The sequence below is a fragment of the Cyclopterus lumpus genome, chromosome 14 (genome assembly GCF_009769545.1).
Source record: "Cyclopterus lumpus isolate fCycLum1 chromosome 14, fCycLum1.pri, whole genome shotgun sequence".
Lineage (NCBI taxonomy): Eukaryota > Metazoa > Chordata > Actinopteri > Perciformes > Cyclopteridae > Cyclopterus > Cyclopterus lumpus.
The window spans coordinates 5,294,906-5,318,402 of NC_046979.1; the positions used below are offsets into that span (position 1 = coordinate 5,294,906).

The following is a 23,497-nucleotide window of genomic DNA, read 5'->3' on the forward strand; positions in this document are numbered from 1 at the left end:
AAGTACAAATACCATAGTCCAACAGTCCTGAATTCAAAACGTTAATTAAGTATAGAGATGTTTCATCAGAAAAATGTCCTTAAAGAATCAAAAAAGTGTCAAATGCTTCTGCCATATTATTTTATAATAATATTCAACAACAGCTCAGAGGGAAATCCTTATACTATCTAGTACTTTAGTGCGACAGCTTTAGGCACACAGATACAACATATAACTTATAAACAACAATACAAAAACATGTAAAATAGTTTACATTAATCTTGCTTTTACCAGCCACAACATTAGTGATGCTGACATGATAATGCATAAATAATTCCAATAATGTATTATTATTTTTCTAAAAAAGTTGCTTTTTTTTTGCTTAAAGAATACTTATATATATGTTTATACATTAGAATTTTGAATACAGGATTTGTACATGTAAAAGAGTATTTCTTCACTGGTGCTTTTACTTAAGTGAAGGATCTAAATACTTTTTTCATCAATGTTAAATAGGTTATGACAATTAAGTAATAACTGATAAATAAGTAAAAGGAAATACATTAAAGAATCAAATCAACACGGTGGTTTTAACTGGTTATTGCCTCTGTTATTGATCTATATTTAGAAAGAGTCGCCGATGTGATGAGGTTAATCTTCACGCTTCCGGTAGTTCACGCGAGATTTCACGAGAGGATAAGTTGAGGGGAACATGGCGACGTCTAATTTGCTAAAGGTAGGAGCCAGTTCAATTCAATTATGTTTGCATTAAACGCCAGCTGAAGCGCGTGTCAGTCGCGCGCTGTGATGTTGCCGTTTAGCCCCGAACTTAACGAACATTACGCGGCACCTGTTTGCGCCTGCGCAGTCGGCGTTGACCCGAGCTCGGAGCAGTTAAGTTACATCTGGCTAACATTAGCCACTTATCACCGATTTAGCCGAATATAATGGCCACACCGCCGCGAACTAAGAGAGGAAGGAAGCACACGGACACTGTGGGACCGACGACGGACGGGGAGACGCCTCGTTAGCTTCACCTGCTCCCTGAAATACGGATATTATCGGTGTGTTTCTGTACGTTAGCTACACCTCTCATATCATCTGTCACTTCAGTGACACAGGAATCAGCAGAAGACCGCCTCCCCTTATTTTAAAAACACGCTAAAAGGCAAAAAAAAGGCAACTGTCGGAGCAGCTTTTGTGCAATGTGTGAACCCTAATCCCCTAAACTAAGTAACCTCGGGTAACGTGTCTTTAACTAAACCACTATGCATACATGCTCACCAGCTACACCGTGAGTGTAACAGGTTAGAGCTGTGCAACGATTACTGGTTGGAGGGAAATTACACTGCAGTCAAAACAAAAAGACTTTTGCATTGAATACGAAGTATCTGTGTACAGTAAGGGGCAGACAGGCCATCCTCCTGTGCAACTTATTAATATATATATTGTGTGTGTGTGTGTGTGTGTGTGGTACAAATACCCTTCACAATTATACGTTTATAGACATAACGTTAAAACTAAAACATAAATGTTAGAGGGATGATAAAGCAGTCCAAAAAAAAACCCCACAGTCTTGTCACGACAATTCTGGCTATATGATTGGGTATTAAAACAAATCTTAAGAACATGTTAGTGCCGTAAAAGAACATTTCAGCCTGTTTTTGGATTCAAATTAACTGACTGCATCTTGATGCGAGAACGTATGCTACGTACTTCACTCCTCGAGAATTATGAAAAAGGAGCAACATTTAAAGGGATGAACTCATTCATGCATAAATAATTGGTGATATGTTGACATGATTTAATATGCTAGTTTGGCACGTCTTAGACTCATAATGTGATACCCTTTAACCTCTGAATTCAATCCAGTTTGAGGAGATATGCCCTGATGTCTCCTGGGCAAGACTACAAAATCACCCTGTGTACATCACATTTACATCCTTTTTATGTCTTCTTAATTTGCATTTTTGCTGCTGCTTGCACTATTTAGTTAGATTTTAAACTGCTTTTAATTGTACTGATACTTTGTGTAAACTGCAATGACAATGAATGGTAAAATTGAATCTTATCTAGTCTTTAGTATATCTCGATATTGTAGTTTTATACAACAAATCGTCACACATAAAGTTAAATTGTAACTTACCCTTGTATTTAGTGTTTTTGTGTTGTTGTTGTTGCTGCCTCACCTTGACAACAACAAACAAAGCTCATGAACAGTGTGAATCGAGAGGTTCACTTCCCTCCCGTCTGTTTTCAGCACAAAGGCTCCCTTCAATTTGAGGACAAATGGGAGCTGATGCGCCCCATCGTGCTGAAGCTGCTGCGGCAGGAGTCCGTCACCAAACAGCAGTGGTTCGACTTGTTCTCGTAAGTTTTGCCGTAGTGCGTCGAGCTTTTCTGGCTCGGGGCGTTCACGATGAAGCAAGAGGGCAAAAGGTGAATTTTGTAAAGACGGGTCATTCGTCATTGTTTCACAGAGACGTCCATGCCGTGTGCCTGTGGGACGACAAAGGTCCAGCGAAGATCCACCAGGCCCTCAAAGAGGACATCCTAGATTTCATCAAACAAGCACAAGCAGTAAGACTACGACCATGACGGAAATCTGTCCCTGTTTTTTACAAAGCAGACGAGTAACTGATGCTGTTGCTGATTTACAAGGAAAACAAATGAACTGTTGTTTCCGGCTTGGTATCTGACAACTAGATTCTGCAGGGTTTAATCAGCCCCGTCTTGTGTTTCTCACCGTTTCCAAGCGGGTGTTGAGTCACCAGGATGACACGGCGTTGCTGAAGGCGTACATCGTGGAGTGGAGGAAGTTCTTCACGCAGTGTGACATCTTGCCCAAGCCTTTCTGTCAGCTGGAGATCACTCTGATGGGCAAGCAGGGAAGCAACAAGAAGTCCAACGTGGAGGACAGCATCGTCCGCAAAGTGAGGAGGAGGAGCGGGGGAAAAAAACCAAAATGAGCGTGTTGTGCACGTCGTCACATTTCTGACCGCGTGTCTCTGCCTCTTCAGCTGATGCTGGACACGTGGAACGAGTCCATTTTCTCCAACATCAAAAACAGGCTACAAGATAGTGCCATGAAGCTCGTCCATGCTGAGAGGCTGGGAGAGGCCTTTGACTCCCAGCTGGTCATCGGAGTGAGAGAGTCCTACGGTGAGACCCACAGCAGCACGCCACATTTTTTGAGAGAGAAATTATGAGAGAAGCTTTTAATGGCATTTAAGACATTACAAATATGAATCGCATCATGTATCACATGATCACGCCATTGACTCCCAATTTTACCTGATCCTTCACCTTCACCATAGCCTTTCCAGCTACTATTATAACTGCTAAATACTTACATACTCATAACTATTGCTGTTGTTTATCAGCAGGAATGTGCAAGACTTTAACTCTGGGTATTTTAATTGCTCAGTTTTAGTTTGTTTCATAATTTGTGTCCGTCATTGTAAGAATTCTCTTTGATGTCCCCCCCCGTCTTTTTCTGCTGTCACTATCAATATGTCTGTAATACCTCATGAGCAGATATTAATCTGACTTTATTATTTTCTGCCCTTCACTATGTGCCCCTCGAGTTGTAGCACCTTCTTCAGATCTGTTTGTGATGTCTAATTTTCAACTACTGCCAGTAATGAAATAATTGTATGTGTATCTCTTTGACTTCACCTCTGTCTACATATCTGCCGACACATGTTGACCCTCTCCCATAATCTTTTTGTGTGTCGGCACTGTGTTTTGTTCGTGAGCAGTGAACCTGTGCTCCAACCCTGACGACAAGCTGCAGATCTACAGGGACAACTTTGAGAAGGCGTACATGGATTCTACTGAGAGGTTCTACAGGACACAGGCGCCCGCCTACCTCCAGCAAAATGGGGTCCAAAACTACATGAAATATGTGAGTGTGACTCACGGATTTCTTCGTTAGAAGTTCTAGTGTTTACCTCCTGATACCTAAAGATGTTTTTAATGAAGAACATTGCTTGTTCAGTCACAACCATTTATTGTTGGAGAGGAACTTTAAGCGGGCCCCCAAGAAGAGGGCCGAACTGACATCATGGCCAAACCGTGGAATTCCAACTTCCTGGTCCGCCATGTGAAGCCATCGGGCCCAAAAAGGACAATACACTTCACCAGTACGATCGCTTAAAAAGCCCTTTTCATGATTTCATTAGATTCCAAAAAAAGTTGTGGAGTTTCAATAACAGCCGAATCCAGAGTTATTTCCCTTTTGCATAAAGAACTGCCGATCATGTCAGCGGGTAAAGCGGGTTAAAGTAAACGCTAGTGCGCTTGGCCGATGGGCCCTAAGATGCAGATGATCTGGGTTCAACGAGCAACCTTCATAGGGACAAACGTGGCTCCGCCGCCAACGCTTTATCTAGTCATATTTTTTTTTTTGTAGCTTTAAGAAGCACTGGACACTGCGTTTAGTCTGTTGCTAACGTGAAAAGTTTGAAATGGCAGCGATTCTGTACCGTTTTCTTTTTGTGATCACTCCGCTCCCAACCGCAGCTTCCAGCTCGCCCTCTGCTCACGCTGGAAGAAAACAACACTCGGCTCTCTCCGTGGAAAAGATAATACACAAAGCAGAAACTCAAGGCTTCTATTGAGGCTCCTATTCCCTGTTTTTTGGATGATTGTGGCAATAAGCCGGTGGGATGAAGAGAAAACAGTCAGACAGCCAGCGTGTATAGTTGGCTCAAGCTTTAATACTTCATGTAGGTCGAACACGGCTACTTCAATGACCTTTTCTTTACCAGATGTTGTGTTTTTTTCTTCTGGAGGACTTTTCCATCGACCTTTCTTTTTTTTTTTTTTTTTTTAGTAATCCAGTATTTTTTTTAAATTATATATGAATTTCAAGAAATGTGTTATTCGTGACTGGTTTTCTTGGGATTGGTTTCATGCATTCTTCTATGGTCCCACGCACTGTAGCTGCTAAAGCAACAACAACTCGTACGAATGATTCCTTCTTCTGTGGCTTGTACGAGAGATTTCGTAGAACTTGCTACTACATCAGCACATTTCTTGTATTCGGAATTTTCTCTAAGGTAGGTGTGTGTGTGTGTGTGTGTGTGTGTGTGTGTGTGTGTGTGTGTGTGTGTGTGTGTGTGTGTGTGTGTGTGTGTGTGTGTGTGTGTGTGTGTGTGTGTGTGTGTGTGTGTGTGTGTGTGTGTGTGTGTGTGTGTGTGTGTGTGTGTGTGTGTGTGTGTGTGTGTGTGTGTGTGTGTGTGTGTGTGTGTGTGTGTGTGTGTGTGTGTGTGTGTGTGTGTGTGTGTGTGTGTGTGTGTGTGTGTGTGTGTGTGTGTGTGTGTGTGTGTGTGTTCTCACCAGGCTGATTCGAAGCTGAGGGAAGAGGAGAAACGTGCACTGCGATACCTGGAGACGAGACGTGACTGTAACTCTGTACAAGCAGTGAGTGCTCTACAGTTATATGTAGCGTTGTCCTCATACTAATTAGATACACCTTTTTATAGCAGTTTTAATTTTCTTTTTATTAAAAGAACAGTTTAGGGAAATATGCACTACGGCGTTTCCTTTGTTTCCAACTGAGGTTAGAAATCTCACAAATGTCTTGTCTTCAGTCATAGAAACTCAACTCGGCAGCACTCGTGTGTCGAGAGCCTTTGATCACAGGCTGTTTGTGGCAACGCGCTCAAACAGGAGTTGCACATTAGTGCCGTGTGGACGGATAAACCTTTGTTTGTCAGGGAATAGTTGCAGCGCATAACAAACCACAAGTTTTTAAACAAAGAGGTTTTAGCCATGAGATTAAAATCGACCTCCTTATCGCAGTTTCAGAAACAAAACAATCGAGCATATTTCCCAAAATGTTTGTGCTGCACACATCTCTCTGATGTTTCCACTGCATTGTTTCCCTCTGTGTTTATCTTCCCAGCTGATGGAGTGCTGCGTCAATGCGCTGGTCACGTCGTTCAAAGAGACCATCTTAGCCGAATGTCCCGGCATGATCAAACGAAATGAGACAGACAGTGAGTACGGACGGACTGCTCCCACCAAAGGCACAGCCAGCTCAGGTTTGCACCAGGAAATAGCCCTGACCAAACCTTCTTAGCCAGCATTGTGTTGTTGTTGTTGTTGTTGTTGTTGTCGTTGTCGTCACCACTCCTCTTGAATGCATGAGGGATGATACAAGAAGTACTGAAACATGAAGCAGCAAAGAAATCACAGAAAAAAGACGCCCCCTTTTTACGCCCCAGAACCGGCCTTCGAACCGCCACGTTTTAATGTTGTTGTTTTTTTATATCGTATCAAAATAATCCGGTGATATAGAAACTGCTAATAGCTAATTCTGCATACTTGTAACCGTGCCAATTTGCCAAAAATATACAGTAAACTAATACAAATTGTTGTGGTCCTGAAGATGTTATCAACGATCACACCAGAATCTTTTTTTCTGATTATTTTGCTGCTGCAGAGTAGCTTTGAAGTCATATTGAGTATTGTTATATATATATATATATATATATAATGTACGCTATATATTTTTTTCAACTTAATAGAGATAAATCAAGTAATGCAAATATTGTACTCCAACACAAAGACGATGTATTTCACTACAGATGCAAATCTCTTTTGATTCCTTTGAGAAATATAAACAAGTTCCTTTTATTTTGTACAAAACCTTTTTTCATTTAACAAAAATAAATAAATAAAGTCGTAAAAGGTGGTCTAAACACAAGTACTTTAATAAAATTTCCAGATGACAGGTGCCTGAAATCTACTTAAACTTCCTAACATTAGCTTATGCTACATGTTTGCACCAGACAGTTCCATGATTCAAATGTAAATTACTATAATAAAGGGCCTTAACATTCTGCTGCTTATGTAGTTTGAAAGAACAAAGGGAGTCCACAGTAATGGATTTTAAAGTAGCTCGTCTCCTGCTAATTTAATTCTGCATAATTATAAGCTCAGCATTCAGCATGTCGGACCAAGTGCTACTTCCGCTTCCTCAAGTGGTCACGTTGCCCTTCCCTCCCATCACAGAGCTGCATCTGATGTTCTCTCTCATGGACAAAGTGCCCAGCGGCATCGAGCCCATGCTGAAGGACCTGGAGGAGCACATCATGAGCGCCGGCCTGGCTGATATGGTGGCCACGGCCGAGACGATCACCTCTGTGAGTGTCAAACGCAAAACACGTGTTCTGATTCGGGTGGGAAATCTGAGATCTGACATCGGCCTCCTCTCGAAGGCGTATAATGGAACTAGATGGCACTCAGCTTGTGGAGCTCAAAGCACCCAAAACAACCTCTTACATCATGACCCTGTTACTCAAGATACAACCTTGTTGTGAGAAGTTTCATGTGGGAACTATTGTCTGTCTACCGGACTACTACACCAACCATATCACCGTGCATGTAGTATATACTCGATACCGCTGGCTCATCTAGCACCATTAAGTTAGCTAACGTCAGGCGAGGAGGACGCCATTAATATTAACATCTGTAACACTTGCTGCATGAGCCTCTCGTCCAGGAATAGATGTCATTTTGAATTTCTTGTCTCATGCATATTGCACTTATATGCCCCCCCCACACACACACACACACCAAGCTTCCTGTTCCGGCCATCGGGCTTGAGTCTGTGTGGCGGTGCGAGGGGTGCGAGGAGGAGGACCACACAAGCTGTCAGACTTTCCTCAAACATGCAGTTATTATTTATCTGCAAGACATGAAGACAAAAGTTTTACTTCGACGATTATATTTCTTAAAACGGCTACAAAATATGCAATAATTGCATCAAATAAATTCTGAATCATAAAAACAAATGTTCTCATGTGCATATAAACAAATTAATTTATAAATATACTGTAGTCGATGCCAAAAACATAGTCCTAAAATAAAATACCTGGCTGCGTTGAGATTGCTTTGTTTCAGCACCCTCCTGAGAACAACTCATAATGATCAATGTTGATACATTATCAATAATGTCAGATTACTTTTCCTTATTTCCTGACCTTTTTGGGGGTGATGCATGTTCATAAAAACAACCAATGACCATAAGCGGTCCAGTCCTCAGTTGAAAGCTCCACATGAAGCTAGTGAGTGGACCTTAATTTGTAAAAATGTATATTTTCAGGGTCAAGAATGGACTTTCAGGCTCACGTCGTTGACTGGTGTCACCTTCTGTTCTTTGTTGCAGGACTCTGAGAAATACGTGGAGCAGCTGCTCACCTTGTTCAACCGCTTCAGTCGGCTGGTGAAAGAGGCCTTTCAGGACGACCCGCGCTTCCTGACGGCCCGAGACAAAGTGAGCGCAACCTCCCCGAGGCCGGCGTCATTGTAGGACACACGTGTCGGAAGATGTTTAAACTGACCGCGGTGCTGTTTCTTCAAACTCCTTTGCAGGCATATAAAGCTGTTGTGAATGACGCCACTATATTTAAATTAGAACTCCCCCTGAAACAGAAAGGGTAAGGGACGCGCTCCTTCTATGACATTCGGTTGTTCCTTGCCGAAGGCGGCGACGTCTGAGCGTTTCCTATCGCGTGTCCACAGGGTCGGTCTGAAAACTCAACCGGAGTCCAAGTGTCCAGAGCTGCTGGCCAACTACTGTGACATGCTCTTGAGGAAGACGCCGCTGAGCAAGAAGCTCACATCCGAAGAGATAGAGGCCAAGCTCAAGGAAGTGGTACGTTTCATGTTGGTATGAGCCCTGGCTTTACGAGCATTGACACATTGGTTTTGCATTGTTCCAAACACAAGTCACCTAGAATATACTGTAGACTGTATTATTAACTGGAGTGGAGACGGGGCAGGTGTTATACTTAATTTAGTGTTATGTATGTGCAACTAACTAAACTTTTAATCTGAGCTTCAGTGAACATCTGTGTACTTTTTTATTTCTTTTTTTTTTTTTGCAGCTGTTAGTGCTGAAGTATGTGCAGAACAAAGACGTGTTCATGCGCTACCACAAAGCCCACCTGACCCGTCGACTCATCCTGGACATTTCAGCGGACAGCGAGATAGAGGAGAACATGGTGGAGTGGCTCAGGGTAAGATCCGATTGGATGGCTGTATGTGTGTGTAAAGAGTGAGAGTATGCCTTTTTTAATAATTTGAAAATGTGTTTTTATTTGACATCAGACACATTAAAGTAGAGCCAAAAACGTGAGGAGGTATTTTCTATCACCTGTATAAAAAACCAAAAAAAACCTGTACCTGTGGTGTCGTGTATTCTAACAGGAAGTAGGAATGCCAGCTGACTATGTCAACAAGCTTGCCAGGATGTTTCAAGACATCAAGGTGTCAGAGGACCTCAACCAATCGTTCAAAGAAATGCATAAACATAACAGGCTTGCTTTACCAGGTAAGAGGTAGAAGAGAGCGTCTCATAAGCATAGTCGGTTTTATTGCTACAGTAGATTGCTTTAGCCACCTAAAAATATCAATAACCGTTTGAGCGTATGCTATATTTAGAAGCCTCCGGACTTCATTGACAAACACATTAATTTACCTTCGCAGGTCAGAGAGGTTGCTGGTCGCCCTCGACCCTCGATTGGTTACTTTGTTTGGGTTATTTTGTGAGTTTTGTGTCACACAATAACACGATCAAACTAATCGATCGAGGCCGCGCGGTAGACCAGCGACTTCCATGTTTTGCGAGGTAAAATTAATGTTTTGTCAAAGGAACCGTCTGACTGCAAGGTAAAGCTGTGAAAACGTTCTAGATACTATTGAACTAATATTGATTGTTTTAGATGGTTAAAATATGTTTACATTGCGTTGCTGCCGCGCTATTACTCCTGTGTTTCTCGTGCCCACCGCCATCTACTGTTGTTAATACACTGACTGTGTGTACTTAACTCATTAAACCCCACTTCAAAACATCCAAACTATCCCTTTTTAATATACACGGTGCAGGAGATAGTTGAGCGTAAAGAACGGAGTGCAGAGTTGACCTGCCAAGAAAATATTCCGGCACATTTACATTCGATTTTTAAAGATTATTTAGCCGACGCTTTTATCCAAAGCGACTTACAATAAGTGCGTTCAACCATGTGAGTAAAACCTCAAAGAGTGCAGTGTCCATGCAAGTACACAACCTTCATCAAATATGCTGATCTACCTTTTAAATTCCAGGAAAACAGGAGATAGACAGGTTTTTAAAATGATTATTTTGTGCAACCTTGAGTCAGTGACTAAAGATGTGCTGAGTTTCTAATGTCAATGGGGAATTTATTCCACCAATGTGTAGCCAGTACAGCAAACTAGTAAGAATATATATATATATATATATATATATATATATATATATATATATATATATATATATATATATATATATATATAAAAAATAAAAGAGTAAACAAACAAGTTACCAGGCTCGCTGTTTCCTCCTGTTTTCTGTCTTCATGCAAAGTTCAGTTTCATTTATACCCTCGCTATAGCTTCTTATTTAGCTGTCAGAAATAAGATTGTATGATTCCTCTCAGGAAAGCAAACGTGTCTTTCCAAATTAGTAATCGTCCAAAATGGTTCCTCATGTCCACCTCTTGTGTTCAAGACTGTACTTTTATTTTTGTGCAACTTAAAAATATGCAGCATGTAAGCAATTGTCACGCATCCACGATATCTTTGCGTGTTCCCCTTGCAGCCGACTCGGTCAACATAAAGATCCTGAACGCTGGAGCGTGGTCGAGGAGCAGCGAGAAGGTTTTCGTCTCGCTTCCGACCGAGCTGGAAGATTTGATACCGGAGGTAGAAGACTTCTACAAGAAGAACCACAGTGGCAGGAAGCTGCACTGGCATCACCTCATGTCCAACGGCATTGTGAGTTCAACAGTGAATGGACTCGCATGATTTTTATTGAGGGTGGTGTAGTGGCTAGCACTGTCACCTTACAGCAAGACAGGCCCGGGTCCTTCTGTGTGGAGTTTGCATGTTCTTCCCGTGGCAGCGAGGGTTCCCTCAGGGATCGGCTCCAGCGCCCCGCGACCCTAAAAAGGACAAGCGGTTCAGATAATGGATTTTGATTAGAGTGATACCATTTCTAGTTTTGAGGAATACAGCGGATATGTTTTGCTTGGGGGGGAGGGGTAAAAGGGACTAAACAAAATGTCCTTCCTCCAGATAACCTTTAAGAACGAGGTGGGCCAGTACGACCTGGAGGTGACCACCTTCCAGCTGGCTGTGCTGTTTGCCTGGAACCAGAGGCCCAGAGAGAGGATCAGCTTTGAGAACCTCAAGCTAGCCTCCGAGCTGCCAGACGCCGAGCTGCGACGCACTCTCTGGGTAAACGCTCAGCTGTTGTAAGAGAAATAATCCATGAAGATGAATCTGGTAATTTGGTTCCATCAGGATTGTCACAAATGTGTTTTTGAACTACAGATGTAGCGCTGTAAGTGTATAGTGTTTTCTTTTAATATATATATTTGACGTAGCTGGTTTTCAATCTGTTTTATCAATCAAGATATTTTGTTCTCACCGCTTCCCTCTGAACCATCGTTCTCTTCTCCCCAGTCTCTGGTGGCGTTTCCCAAACTCAAGCGGCAGGTGTTGTCGTACGAGCCGGTGGTGTCTTCGCCCAAAGACTTTGCAGAAGGAACGCTATTTTACGTCAACCAGGACTTTTCTCTCATGTAAGTGAACGTTATCGTGTCAGATTGAGCGTTATATTATCGGTTCTGGGAGCCCTTCCATCAATGTTGCGACATACGATGATGTCCTCGCGCATTAATATTTAAAAAAAAATTACAATTTCCCCGTGGGATTCCTCGGTTACCTTCAAACTGTGTGCTAGACATGTTTATGAATTGAATTTGCATCTAATAGAAAAGTCAGAATAAAATAATTAATTGTGATATAGTGGCGTTTAAAAAAAAAATGTTTTCAGCTATTTCACATTTGCACATGCATACCGACACGCGCTGTAAATTACGTTTCCTGAACCTTTTTGCTTAACAACTGTAAACCTGTATCGTACGTTGATTCTGTGTGCAATTTTCTCTACAGAAAAAACTCAAAGGTTCAGAAAAGGGGGAAGATTAACCTGATTGGTCGGCTGCAGCTCACCACAGAGCGAATGAGAGAGGAGGAGAACGAGGGCATCGTCCAGCTCCGGATACTAAGAACACAGGTACAGATATGAGCTCGCAGCATGCAGGTGAAGATGCTGCGGCTCTCTCTGATTACGCAACACCACCTGCTGGGAATACACGGTTTCGCTTCCATTTCCCATCGTGTCAACGGACACCCGTGTTTGTGTTGACTACAATATGATCCATCTGTCTCACAGTGCACTTCGTGACCAGTGTTTTTTTTTTGTTCTTTCTATTCATCACACCGTTGCGTTTCCCTTCTCCCAGGAGGCCATAATCCAGATCATGAAGATGAGGAAGCGCATCAACAACGCCCAGCTGCAGACGGAGCTGGTGGAGATCCTAAAGAACATGTTTTTACCACAGAAGAAGATGATCAAGGAGCAGATCGAGTGGCTGATAGATCACAAGTACATCAAGCGGGATGAGACCGATTTAAACACCTTCATCTACATGGCATAGCACGGCACGTCGCGATGACTCGTGTTGACTTTGGTTTCAGTGGATCGGGCCTGATGGACACTAGGATACTTCCAGGCTCCCCCGTCCTCTATTTAAACAATAAAATCCATTCTTGTGCAGGGAGGCATGAATTTAAAGACTTGAGAGCAATTCAAAAGAAATGGAACTTCCTGCCTTAAAGTTGTACAAAGATTGCAGTGGGAGTCTGCACCAAGTGGTTCTAACTGTTTTTAGCTTGAGGGAGTTTCCTTTCTGTCCAGATGGGGCTGTTCATTTGTTTAAAGTCTGTTTTTTGATGCCACGTTGTGTCATCTGGGCAGCGACTACGACACTCGATTTTCTAAACGGCATGCCGACAGGAAAAAGCTGAGGAACTATCTGCAGCATTCCCGTTTTATTCCACGTCAAAACACCAGATCACCTGAACCTCGAACAAAACGCTGCCCTCGTCACTCAAAGGCGACGCTGCTCTGACCGGGCTGGTTTGTGCTTTCGCAGTTAAAGTGATCAAACACTCAATCCGGACATTTAGTGTGTGTGTGTGTATAAAGAGCCAGATGAGCGCTTCACAGTTTGCAGGACTGAACCAGGCGGGCAACTCCAAACCCCCGCCGGGGGCCTCTGTCCTTGGGTAAAAAAAATCAAATAGCGTACCGCTATAATCCAGAATCCATTTACCTCTATCGACAGTACCCGGGGACAACGGTGGCGTTGGGAGTCGAGCTTGGAGCTCAGCTCGTGTTTGTGACCGCTCTCTTTTCTGCAGGAAGCTTGGGGGAAGAAGCTGAGGTCAGTATTACACGTGGTAAATACTACTCGGCTTTAGCAGGGTGTACCATGAGATGTGAATAATGAAATGATTAAATAAACAGCACCTTATTATTAACAAAAACAAACAACAGGCTTGTCATTTATCCTAGCTCAGGTAAACAGTTCTCTCTCTCTCTCTCTCTATAGATATATATATATATATATATATATATATATATATATATATATATATATATATATATATATCTCTGCCCGTAAGTGGCACACACACGCAGAGATACACGGGTGCTGATGGCCCCTCTGATTTCGACCGCCAGTTTTGTCATGACGACGATCTCCATGGAGATCTGCTTCCCATTTTTGTCCTGAAACATCACAACCGATTTAAAGGATGAGAGAGAATGGCGATTCCTCCACAACACTTGTGTGTGTGTGTGTGTGTGTGTGTTGCAAATATTGTTGACTCCAAAAGTTCCGCTGCTGTACACAAGGTGTCTCCTACTTCCAAGAAAAGTTTATTAAACTAGTGTATGTGTTTCAAGTCTCAACATCACACTTATGTCAATTGCATACTGGACCATGATTGGCTCAATGTAGTTGTCAACTGAGTTTACACTCTATAATAACAGAAATGTCACAAGGTGGGCTTTTTCCAAAGCTGACAATAACATGATTTTAAACCAAATATTGTAAATTGTAAAAAACGTTAAACATGTAATTACAAATCTGGCCGTTTAAAGAGGGTTTTGAAACAATATGTTGACAAGAAATAGGCTACAGGAAATATAATTTAAATTAGATTAAAAAAGAAGTGACATTTTGAAATTAAAAAAAAAACTTAATTCATTGTGCAGGGTTTGGTTGGCACAAAAAAAGTGTTGCAACAAGCTCACTTTTGCGTTGGGTAAATGCAGCTAGCTACTGCTCCATTTATTTAAAAAAATGTAATGAAAAAAGGGAAACATGAATCTAAAAAATAAAGGAAAATTAGACTGCTGTAAAAGCCTTTTTTTGGGCCATGTTGCCTCCAAACACCACTTTCATGTTTGTCCTGCAGGTGTCGCTGTTATAGCATTTTAATCAGTATTTCAAACGTATGTATTTCCACAAAGGAGAGACCATATATATCTTATAAATAATACTGCCATTTGGAAATAGTTTATTTCAACCCATTACTCTTTGTTTATAATTGGCCACGGCCTCTATGGACCAGCCTCCTCCGGTTGACGCAGAGTTTCTACACCATCGGTAACCTTCTGTGTGTTCTTGATCAGGGGTCAGGAGAACAACTTTGAACTTGTATTTTAATTTGAGTATTTCTATTTTGTGCCAATTTATACTTGAAACTGGGCTTCACCCAGTTAGTTAGTTAGTAGTACCATAATGTATTTAATGTTTATAATATATTGCTTAACTTTTGATTCTTTAAAGTGAAATATTGGTTTGCAGCTAGTATTTTCATAGTGATGTATTGCTATGTTTACTCAATAAATGATCTGGTACTTCTTCCACTACTGGTGGATGGACAGTTATATTGGACTACTATGTGTAAAAAAACTGGCACATATTGACATTTTTCTGCTGACATTTTTAATAAATGTGCAGGATTTAACTAATGGTACATATTAAAAGATAAATAAGTTACTATATCGAATTATATAAATGTATCTTTATGCAGTATATAACCAGTGTTTATGTCCTGTATCCAAAACAGCCCTGCCTTTAGTGTTATTTCTCAAACATAAACATTAATTAAATCTCAGTCATATCTTCTTAGGTGTTACATATGGGCGTTGACACTGGAAGGCTGTAATTAGGTGGATAGTGTTTTCTTAATTACAGCATATTGCATCCTCTTGTTATTTGTGTCAAAGGGGATTACAGCGGGCCTGTTAGCTGGGCGCATGCTCAGTCTGCAGCATCCCCCGTGCCTGCAATCCCTCCTGAGCACCACTGTCATGTACTGGCAATATATATATATATATATATTACACTTCCTGTTCCCACCTTCAAAATAAAAGATAAGAGCATTCAGGAGTTTGTAAACGTGTGCGCCAAATCCGAAGCCATATACTTTTTGAATTATGAGTCCAATGTGACGTTATATATTATATACTAAATAACAGTGTTGATATAACCGATACAAACGGGTTTAGTCCCTTGAGGGCAGCTAGGCTAAACCAGTAACGTTAGTAGCTAACACTCACACTTTTAAATTGATAGGATAAGACGTGCTTCTTAGCTAACGGTAGGTTAACAGCTAACACGTTAGCTTTCCTGCTCATTTACATATCCAGCAGAATATATAACGGAACTTTAGCATTTATTTTGGAGTTGTGCTTCTGGGAAATTCTGAAAATGTAAGTCCATTATTTCCTCTCTATAGCTCGGTTTTGGTCTCCGCTAGTTAACGTTATCTAGGTTAGTTAGCTAACTAACGTTAGGTAGTTAATGGTTATATCTATGGTTAACGTTAACTAGCTAACGGTTATAAGCGCTAAACGTTATGTCCAACGGTCAGTTAACTTCCGTTAACATAACTTTGTTTGCTGTTTGGTGTTAGAGATATTTGTGTGTGACTTTTTGTCAGTCTATGGTAGAAATATAATTGAATTTTGGGAAAGTTTTCTCTTTTTTTTGAAATCGGGAGAAGTAACTTCCGTTTTTTGTGCGGTCTTCCCCCATGGCAGCTTGACGCTGCTCGGGTGAGGAGAGGAGAGGAGAGGAGAGGAGAGAGAGAGGAGCTCCGCCAGCGGATCAGAGAGAGAGAGAGTGAGAGAGAGAGAGAGCGTGGTGAGGAATCCCAGCAGCCCCAGGAGAGTGAGAGCCGGACCGGCTGGACCCCCGGAGGAGGACCCGAGAGAGAATCACGTTGCCACGGGAGAGAGGCCTCACATCAGGTAACCGCGACGTGAAACCGCTCCACACCGCTTCCACCGGGCGTGCAGGTGCTCTGGAGGGCTCCCTGCCGTAGATGGAGAGGCGGTTCGGCTGCGGTCGGCGAGCCGCACGAAGCGATTTGTGAAATCTCAGGAGATCCGAGTATAGCCGTCGTGGCCTTATGTGGCCTCTCTGCACGGGGGTTGCTGAGCCGATACCATGTTGAGACGGGGGGTGGGGGGGGGGTGAGAGGAAATATTTCCCAAACAACTGTATTGTATCGGTGTGAATGGGCTGTGCATTCTGCGCAATAATAGCGGCAAATTGGATATCAAGGCTGATGTTTCCGCTGTGCTGTTTTTGTGTTTTTTAAGCCCTCGGATTCATGTTAAGTAGGTATTGCAAAGTTTTTTTTTTTTTGTTGTTGTTTTTTTACTATATTGTATCAAATGTGGATCTTAGTTTCATAAATACAACACACAGCAAAAGATTGACATTAATATATTCAGGAGCCATTTCTGCCAATAATTAATAATCAGGAGCACCGATATCTTCAAGCTCATAGTTTGGTAACAGAAAACCAAATGAATAAACGGTAATATAGACATTCTGAAATCAAAAGGGGGAATTGTTTTGAGTCATGTTTTGGACACCGTTGGTGCCTCTGGCTGATGCCGTGGAGCCTGTCTTCCCCATGCATGTGGAATAATACATTAATAATGTCAAAAAGTGTATTGTTTTGCAGAGCAAGAGGGGACTGGTGCACATTTATAGTCCGTGCCCCTGTGTAAGCCCCGGTTTAGGCTACTTGCCAGGTATCATGGTTTGAAAAGTGGAGTGCTAAGACTCCCAGAAGGTCTGTTTTTTTTTGTTTTTTTTAACACGATCTAAAATCATATAAATTGTCAGGGAACTTTCCACAGTGGCTGATTTAATAACATATTGTATTCTTGCTACTGTTGTCTAAATACAATGTGGAATATTAGACGTTCCAAGTTAATACTAAAATAACTTCCCTCGTATATAAAATTAATTCTTATCAAATAAGGGTTGACCCAATCGTGTCTTGATCTGGGGTCCCTCAATCTTTGTGCACTTCAAGTAACATCGTTGAAACATAATTGTCTCACCCTAATCTGTTCCTATGTGGTATTGTTCATTAGAGAGAGAGAGAGAGAGAGAGAGAGTATCCCACATTATTGAAACACAAGAAAAATCAATACATTACTGTTATCAGGACTCCAATATTGAGTGCAACCTCATGTGTAACAGTATTCCTCCAAATACAGTAGTTTAAAACTTGGTTTAAAGAACGGTTCTCCCTGAGATACACAAATCTTTGTGAGCTCATCGCAGCTAACTGGTAAATAAAGACATTCGAATGTACGGATGTGGTAACAGGAATTCAAGTGAAAAACAAATCAAACCGAGTGGACTTGCAAGTGGAGAAAAGTGACTTGTAGTGTCGCATGTCACGGCCAAGCCTACTGTAACTGGCAGCAGGAGAAGATACTGCAGAGAGGAGATCACAATGCTGGGAGGATGGGAAGCTGGGATAGCCCTCCTCCCTGGTGAAGGAGGGGAGGATGGATGAAGGATGGTCTGGCGCACCCCTCCCTACCTTTCTCTCTCTCTCTCTCTCTCTCTCTCTCTCTCTCTCTCTCTCTCTTTTCTCCCACTCTGACTCTGTCTCTCCCCCTCTCTATACTGGTGCATTACTGCTCAGTGTTCTCTTGTCTGAGTGTAATCAGTCTGTCAGCAGTAGCAGACTCAATCAGTCACTCCCCCCACCACCAACACCCGAACACAGTCCTCACTGATCTCTGACCAGTACACTGCCAGAATCTACCGCTGTCTGCGGTGCACATTAATAATGTGCGGCACAGTTTTGTAAACAGTTCCAATCGAATCCCGAAAGATATTTTCCTCGACAACAGATCGCTGTATTATTATTTTCGGGGGACTCAAAGAGTAGCTGCGGCGTCTCTTGTTCCTTATCATTAATGCCATCATAATTATAGCTTCTAATGTACTTTGTCGCTAATATTTGCATCATTCTTTAATTCTGTAATCCTGCAGCCAACATGCATTTATTAATTATATGTGTGGATCCTTCCACTGGATTGGTTTGTCCGTAGTATTTTTTTATTTTTTTTAGTATGCGTTAATGTTCCCTTGTGCGTGCTCGCTGTACATCCGCATTGAAATGGTCACCCCCAGAGAAACTCGGTAGCCTGGAGCCACTAGCAACAACATGGCAACATCATACCCAGAATAAAACAGTTAAAGTAACAGGCACTCCCTTGTGATGCCAGGCGGAGTGTGGAGAAAATTGTTTAAGTATAGGCAGACACACCATTATCCTCTGGTAATACTACCTCCCTGGATGTATAAGTAGATTTTACTTTTTTTTTTCCTGCCCAATTGATTGGTCAAAAGTAAGGGTGTCTGCCTCGGGCTGAGCACTACAGCCCCGTTCAGGGTTGTAGCAGAGGAGCTGTCCGTGGTGCTCTTCAGCTTTCTCCGTGTGGTTCTTAGATAAATGCTGTCTGTGGTCCTGGAAAGCCCTCCACTGCTTTTTCCCCTTTCCCTTCTTCACCACCCCTGATTAGCTGCATCACGTATGTTCAGCCAATCAAGACCAGGCACACCAGTTTAACAAAGATATTTTAGACTGGTGTGTAGTGGTAGGCCGGTCTTAATGCACTCGGCTTAATAATCTAGACGGTGTTATTTAAAAAAGAAAAAAAAGGCGTTTTGAACAAATCTTTGTTGAACGATCCCAGTAAAAAATGTCCTTGTAGCATCAGAATATTTAAACAAATTTAACATGTTCTGTGAGAGTGAAACGGCCCTGAGTGGTTAATCACAGCTGCTCGGTTAGCCATGTTTTTAGCCTGAAAATAGTCTTAATGTGCCCAGAATTCCTGCTGCTTGAGGTCAAGTCAAGAATCAGACAGCTTTGTGCATGTGATGAAGTTGAAGCTTTGTGTTGTTCTCACTGATCTTATACCAGCAGACAGCAGCTTTCAGCAAACATGCTCAGATAACCTCACCTGCAGACAGAAAATTTAGCGACTAGCTGGCGAACACTAAGAGCATTAAGTAGCTAAGTTGCCAACAAGTTTGACATTACATACACTTACTTTTAAAAGGGGATAACCTGACAGTTTTTTTTCCCGGTGCCAGTTATTGTAACAAAAAAAAAGTTTAGGAACAAATAGAACAATATCAATTTACAATCTTTTGGATTAGCTTTTCCACATGGATGAAGCTGTGTCTTGAGGGAGTGACATTTTATTTTCAATCTCCGTTCGATTACGACGGGGCTAGTTTGGGAAATCCGTGTCTACATAACACTGCCTGTTTGCACGCAAGCACCCGGTACAGCTACAGAAGTGCGCTCGTTAGTTTGACCGTTGTGTTGTGAAAAACATCTGTCGTTGTACCACTCTCAAAACTCTGTGGTACATTTGCCAGTATGCTGTACAGTACCACGCCGCAGCAGTAAAATGAGATGAATGTTGACATCTGCTGACCAGCAGTTTCTCCTGCTCAATAAGGCCAGCATAGCAGAATGGAGTGAGGGCAGCTTGGGGTCTGGACCGACGCTCATATTCAGCCATTTGCGTGTTGTTCAATAGCAGCAACAATTCATTGACCGCTCTGCGACTGGGAGTGGTTTATAAAGTCCGCTCTGGCCTTCAGCTTCACAAGATGACTGGCTTCTATTACTCCTCAGTAAACAATCAGGGCAACGCAAGCTGCTCCGCACAGCTGGAAACGAGTCGAGAGTAAGCATTGTGAATTATTTGTTATCCTGGATCAACACGTTGGAGCTGAAGTGTAGCCGCTGATTAATGCACACTGCGTTACACACACTGTATTATATGTCCACGGTGCTCCCATCTGCTGGATGGGGCACTTTGATTCCTTCTACTCTCTCCTCAGAGTATTGATTGTGGGTTGGGGGGGGGGGAGGTGTCTGCATCGTCTACGAGTCATGAATTAGTTAACATGTCATTATTATTTCATCCTTTTAGGAGAAGTTTTCTTCTTCTGCAACGTATTATTTCCCATGTTTTAGCGTGTTTACACTTTCACCGTTGACAGTTATGATGTGCAACGCTCTCACTCGTTGTCAGTTCGCCTAAATTTTAGTGATAACTCGGTATGATAAACGTCGGGAGTGCCATCTTGCCAACATCAACACTTTCCCGGCCCGCTGCGTCTCTCTTCTGTCTTTATTGCCCATTATCTCGGAAATGTCGTAAACAAACTCGCCACTTTAGGACTTACCGATTCCTCCCAGTCCCCTGTGGTTCGCTCTGTGTGGCGTGGGCAGTTTGTAATGTATTTCCACTTCGTTCCTTTTTTTCGATCTCTTTTGCTTCCCCACTTGTAGGTGAGCTTGACGTCTTATATCATCACACATGGCATCCTCACAAAAACATATGTCTGCAGTCCAACACCATTTTTTTCCTCATCAAAGTTTTTCTTTATGTGCCTAATCTGCACATTAATATATATATATATTTCCGAACAGTTTTTTGTGCAAATATTACGCAGCAAAAAAAAAAGCCAGAATAATTTGCACCAATCCAACTTTTACAGTCCCGAATCTGATACCATGGGTCCAACATAGTTAAAGAATTGTAAGACGTGTACACGATTTAATAATAATTGATTCGATTATTCATCACGGAGCAGAACAGGAGTGTTCTGAACCAGAGTTACGTTTGTCAGTTACTCAGTCCATATGGAAAAATACCTTCATAGGCCACAGAGATACCATTTAACCAAACAAGTAAAAAATAAAATAAAAATGTGTATATCATTGTTTTGGATTCGTCCTTTCCAGCAGCGGCAGTGAAGCTGTTTTTGGCGAATGAATTTTAAGCCGAGTTTGCGATTAGCTGGTGAAAAAAAGTGGAGCATTTAGCAGTTAAAAAAAACAAAAAAAACAGATGTTTTTCTCACGAGGTGAAGACCAAAATAGGGGTAAAAAATGTAGGTCAATACTGGACTTGCATTTGTCGGATGACATAAATACGACTCCAAATGAATGCTAATGCTGCTGCATGTCTGTTGGATGAGTAAATGGGCAGCTGTCGACATAGAAAATGTTAGATTACATGCTTCGGACGGTAGCGTATAAGACTGGAACATCAGAGGATTTGGGGACATTTGAATTCCTCGTTAAATGTGTTCACAGTGCAGTACGTACGGCGTTTATTCAGCTTTAATTCAGAGCGGTGCTTGTCGTCGTTGTTCTCGCCGCGGCAGTGAAGGCATCCAGCGCGGGCAGCTTTCTCGAGCATTCGCTCTCTGCAGGTAAAGCTGTTGGCCGTCCACCGAGGCCAAATGACAGCATGGTTTTTCCCCATTGCGGTCACGTGCCAAGACACCAAGGCCATCTGTCAGATTTAGCTTCCAACTGCGACCTCCTCATTCCCCCAAGAATTTACTTAGCACTCATTCAAGAGTCGGCCAGCTTGTTAATACTTATTGGGTGTTGAAGTTACTGCACGTTCTCTTTCATACAGGTCAAAGACTGCAGGCTCAAGGCTTTAGTTCAGGGTTAAAACATAGACCAGGGGCTATTTGAGACCTGTTTGTTTGGGTGTTTAAAGGAATATACTAATAGGGAACACTCCTTTTTATCCGTATACCTATTTTATCATAGAGATGAATGTATTCTTTAAAGTGGTTAAATGTATATAATAACTGTATTTCAGTGGATATTGTAGTCTAGCTGTATTTTGTTTGCGTTGTATAATGCTGCTCCAAGCCGCCCGTTTCAAAGCCTGTTTGGGTTCAACATGAGTCTACAGACAGAACTGTACTCCCCTTGAATAATGGGAAAAGTTATTTCTTAATGCTTTCAGGTTTCATGATTTTTGAACGGTACAGTCTGATTCAGCATCCCTCCTTCGTCACTTCATTTTCTGCTCACTTCATTTCCCCCAGATATTAGATGACATTGCCCAATTAAAGCACTGCTTGGTCGTAATGTGGCATTACGAGACTTCATCTGGATTTAGTTGTATTGCTTTGCTGATGAATTTTAGATAACGCAGTAATGTTATGCATAACATGAACTAGATGTACATGCTGTTGTTTTTTTCCTTCAATTTTATATTGTTGAATTACTTCATTTGTTTCTGTGACTAATAGCTGAGACCAGAGCTCTGTCTCTCAAGAGTTGAACCTAGTCTCTGCAACCAATGTCATTATCAATTAATCTGCCGATTTACTTTCCTGATTCATTGAATCATTGTTTGGTCTATGAAATAAGTTCCCTTATTTTTTCCTTAACAGTTGAAAATATACTATCACACAGAAAGCCATTAGAAAACTAGTGAATAATGTCCTTTTGAGTGGATGAGACAAGATACACATCTTTTAATATTTGCTTAAAACAAATGACCGACCAGTTAATTCACTATCGTAGCTGATTCATTTCTTACCAATCGACTAATAGTTTCTGCACCGATCTATCCGCGTGCCTTTCTTCTCAACATGGCTGACAAACGGCATCGGAGGAACATCTCGTGTCTGAGAGCTTCGCACGAGTTCTGGAGGAGCCATTCAAGACTCAAGTGCCTCAGCCAGTGTTTGATTAGCATTCGTTTCATTATATTTATTTCGGTACCTAAAACTACTTTTGTTAAGAAAACATTGGGTTCACTGTTAAAAGAAAGAAGAAAGGATTTTTTTAAAAGCCGATATCGATATTTAAAACATCTGACAATAATGTTTCTTTACACAAACCATAACATAGATCTTAATTAAATTCTGACAATTAAAAAACATATCTTTTGGCATTTCTTTTCTTCAATTCATTGTCATTTATCTATTTAAGAATTAGCAATGAGAGGGAGGACCTCGAAGACCGCACGCCTCTATTGATCAGATGTGGATTTGTCAAGCCCCGACCTCTACCGCTGATTTAAGAATCACAAAGGTGGCCTCCTGAATCCTCGTCCTCATCTCCACCCATCAAATTATACATTCAAATTAGGAAAATCTTATCCCGAACCATTTAAAACAGAATTAAGCCAGATCCCCACCCAACCTGTGTTACAATCGCGTTGTGTTAATGTCAATCTGCACACTGTTGTGTTCTAGAGGAACCCTGTTAACGCTCTTTAAACACATTATTCATAACATTACTATGTGCTCAAGCAACTCTATTTGCTTCTGTGAGCTAATGTTGTTGTGTAAAGCTACAGCTAATGCTAAATCGCTACCTGTGTGTGTGTGTGTGTGTGTGTTTTTGAAATGTTTCTTTCCATGAATTTGAATTCTAGTTGTTCTACTCTTAA

General features: G+C 41.7%; 1 protein-coding gene across 4 annotated transcripts; it reads left to right on the forward strand.

Moving 5' to 3' along the window:
• Positions 1-659: 659 nt before the first annotated feature.
• On the forward strand, positions 660-13,414 carry LOC117742971 (cullin-5). 4 transcript variants are annotated; one of them, XM_034550673.1, is made up of 19 exons: positions 660-715; positions 2,240-2,349; positions 2,460-2,559; positions 2,736-2,912; positions 3,000-3,141; positions 3,741-3,886; positions 5,326-5,406; positions 5,891-6,029; positions 7,003-7,133; positions 8,159-8,266; positions 8,365-8,429; positions 8,515-8,647; positions 8,880-9,011; positions 9,202-9,325; positions 10,613-10,788; positions 11,089-11,250; positions 11,479-11,597; positions 11,971-12,094; positions 12,324-13,414. In XM_034550673.1, the coding sequence occupies exons 1-19, from the start codon at positions 692-694 to the stop codon at positions 12,516-12,518; spliced, it is 2,388 nt and encodes a 795-aa protein (XP_034406564.1). In that variant the 5' UTR covers positions 660-691; the 3' UTR covers positions 12,519-13,414. The 4 variants fall into 4 exon arrangements, with proteins under 4 accessions (XP_034406564.1, XP_034406565.1, XP_034406567.1 ...); XM_034550674.1 differs by having other exon boundaries at positions 662-715; positions 5,891-5,984; XM_034550676.1 differs by lacking the exon at positions 660-715 and adding an exon at positions 756-1,043.
• The last annotated feature ends 10,083 nt before the right edge of the window (positions 13,415-23,497 follow it).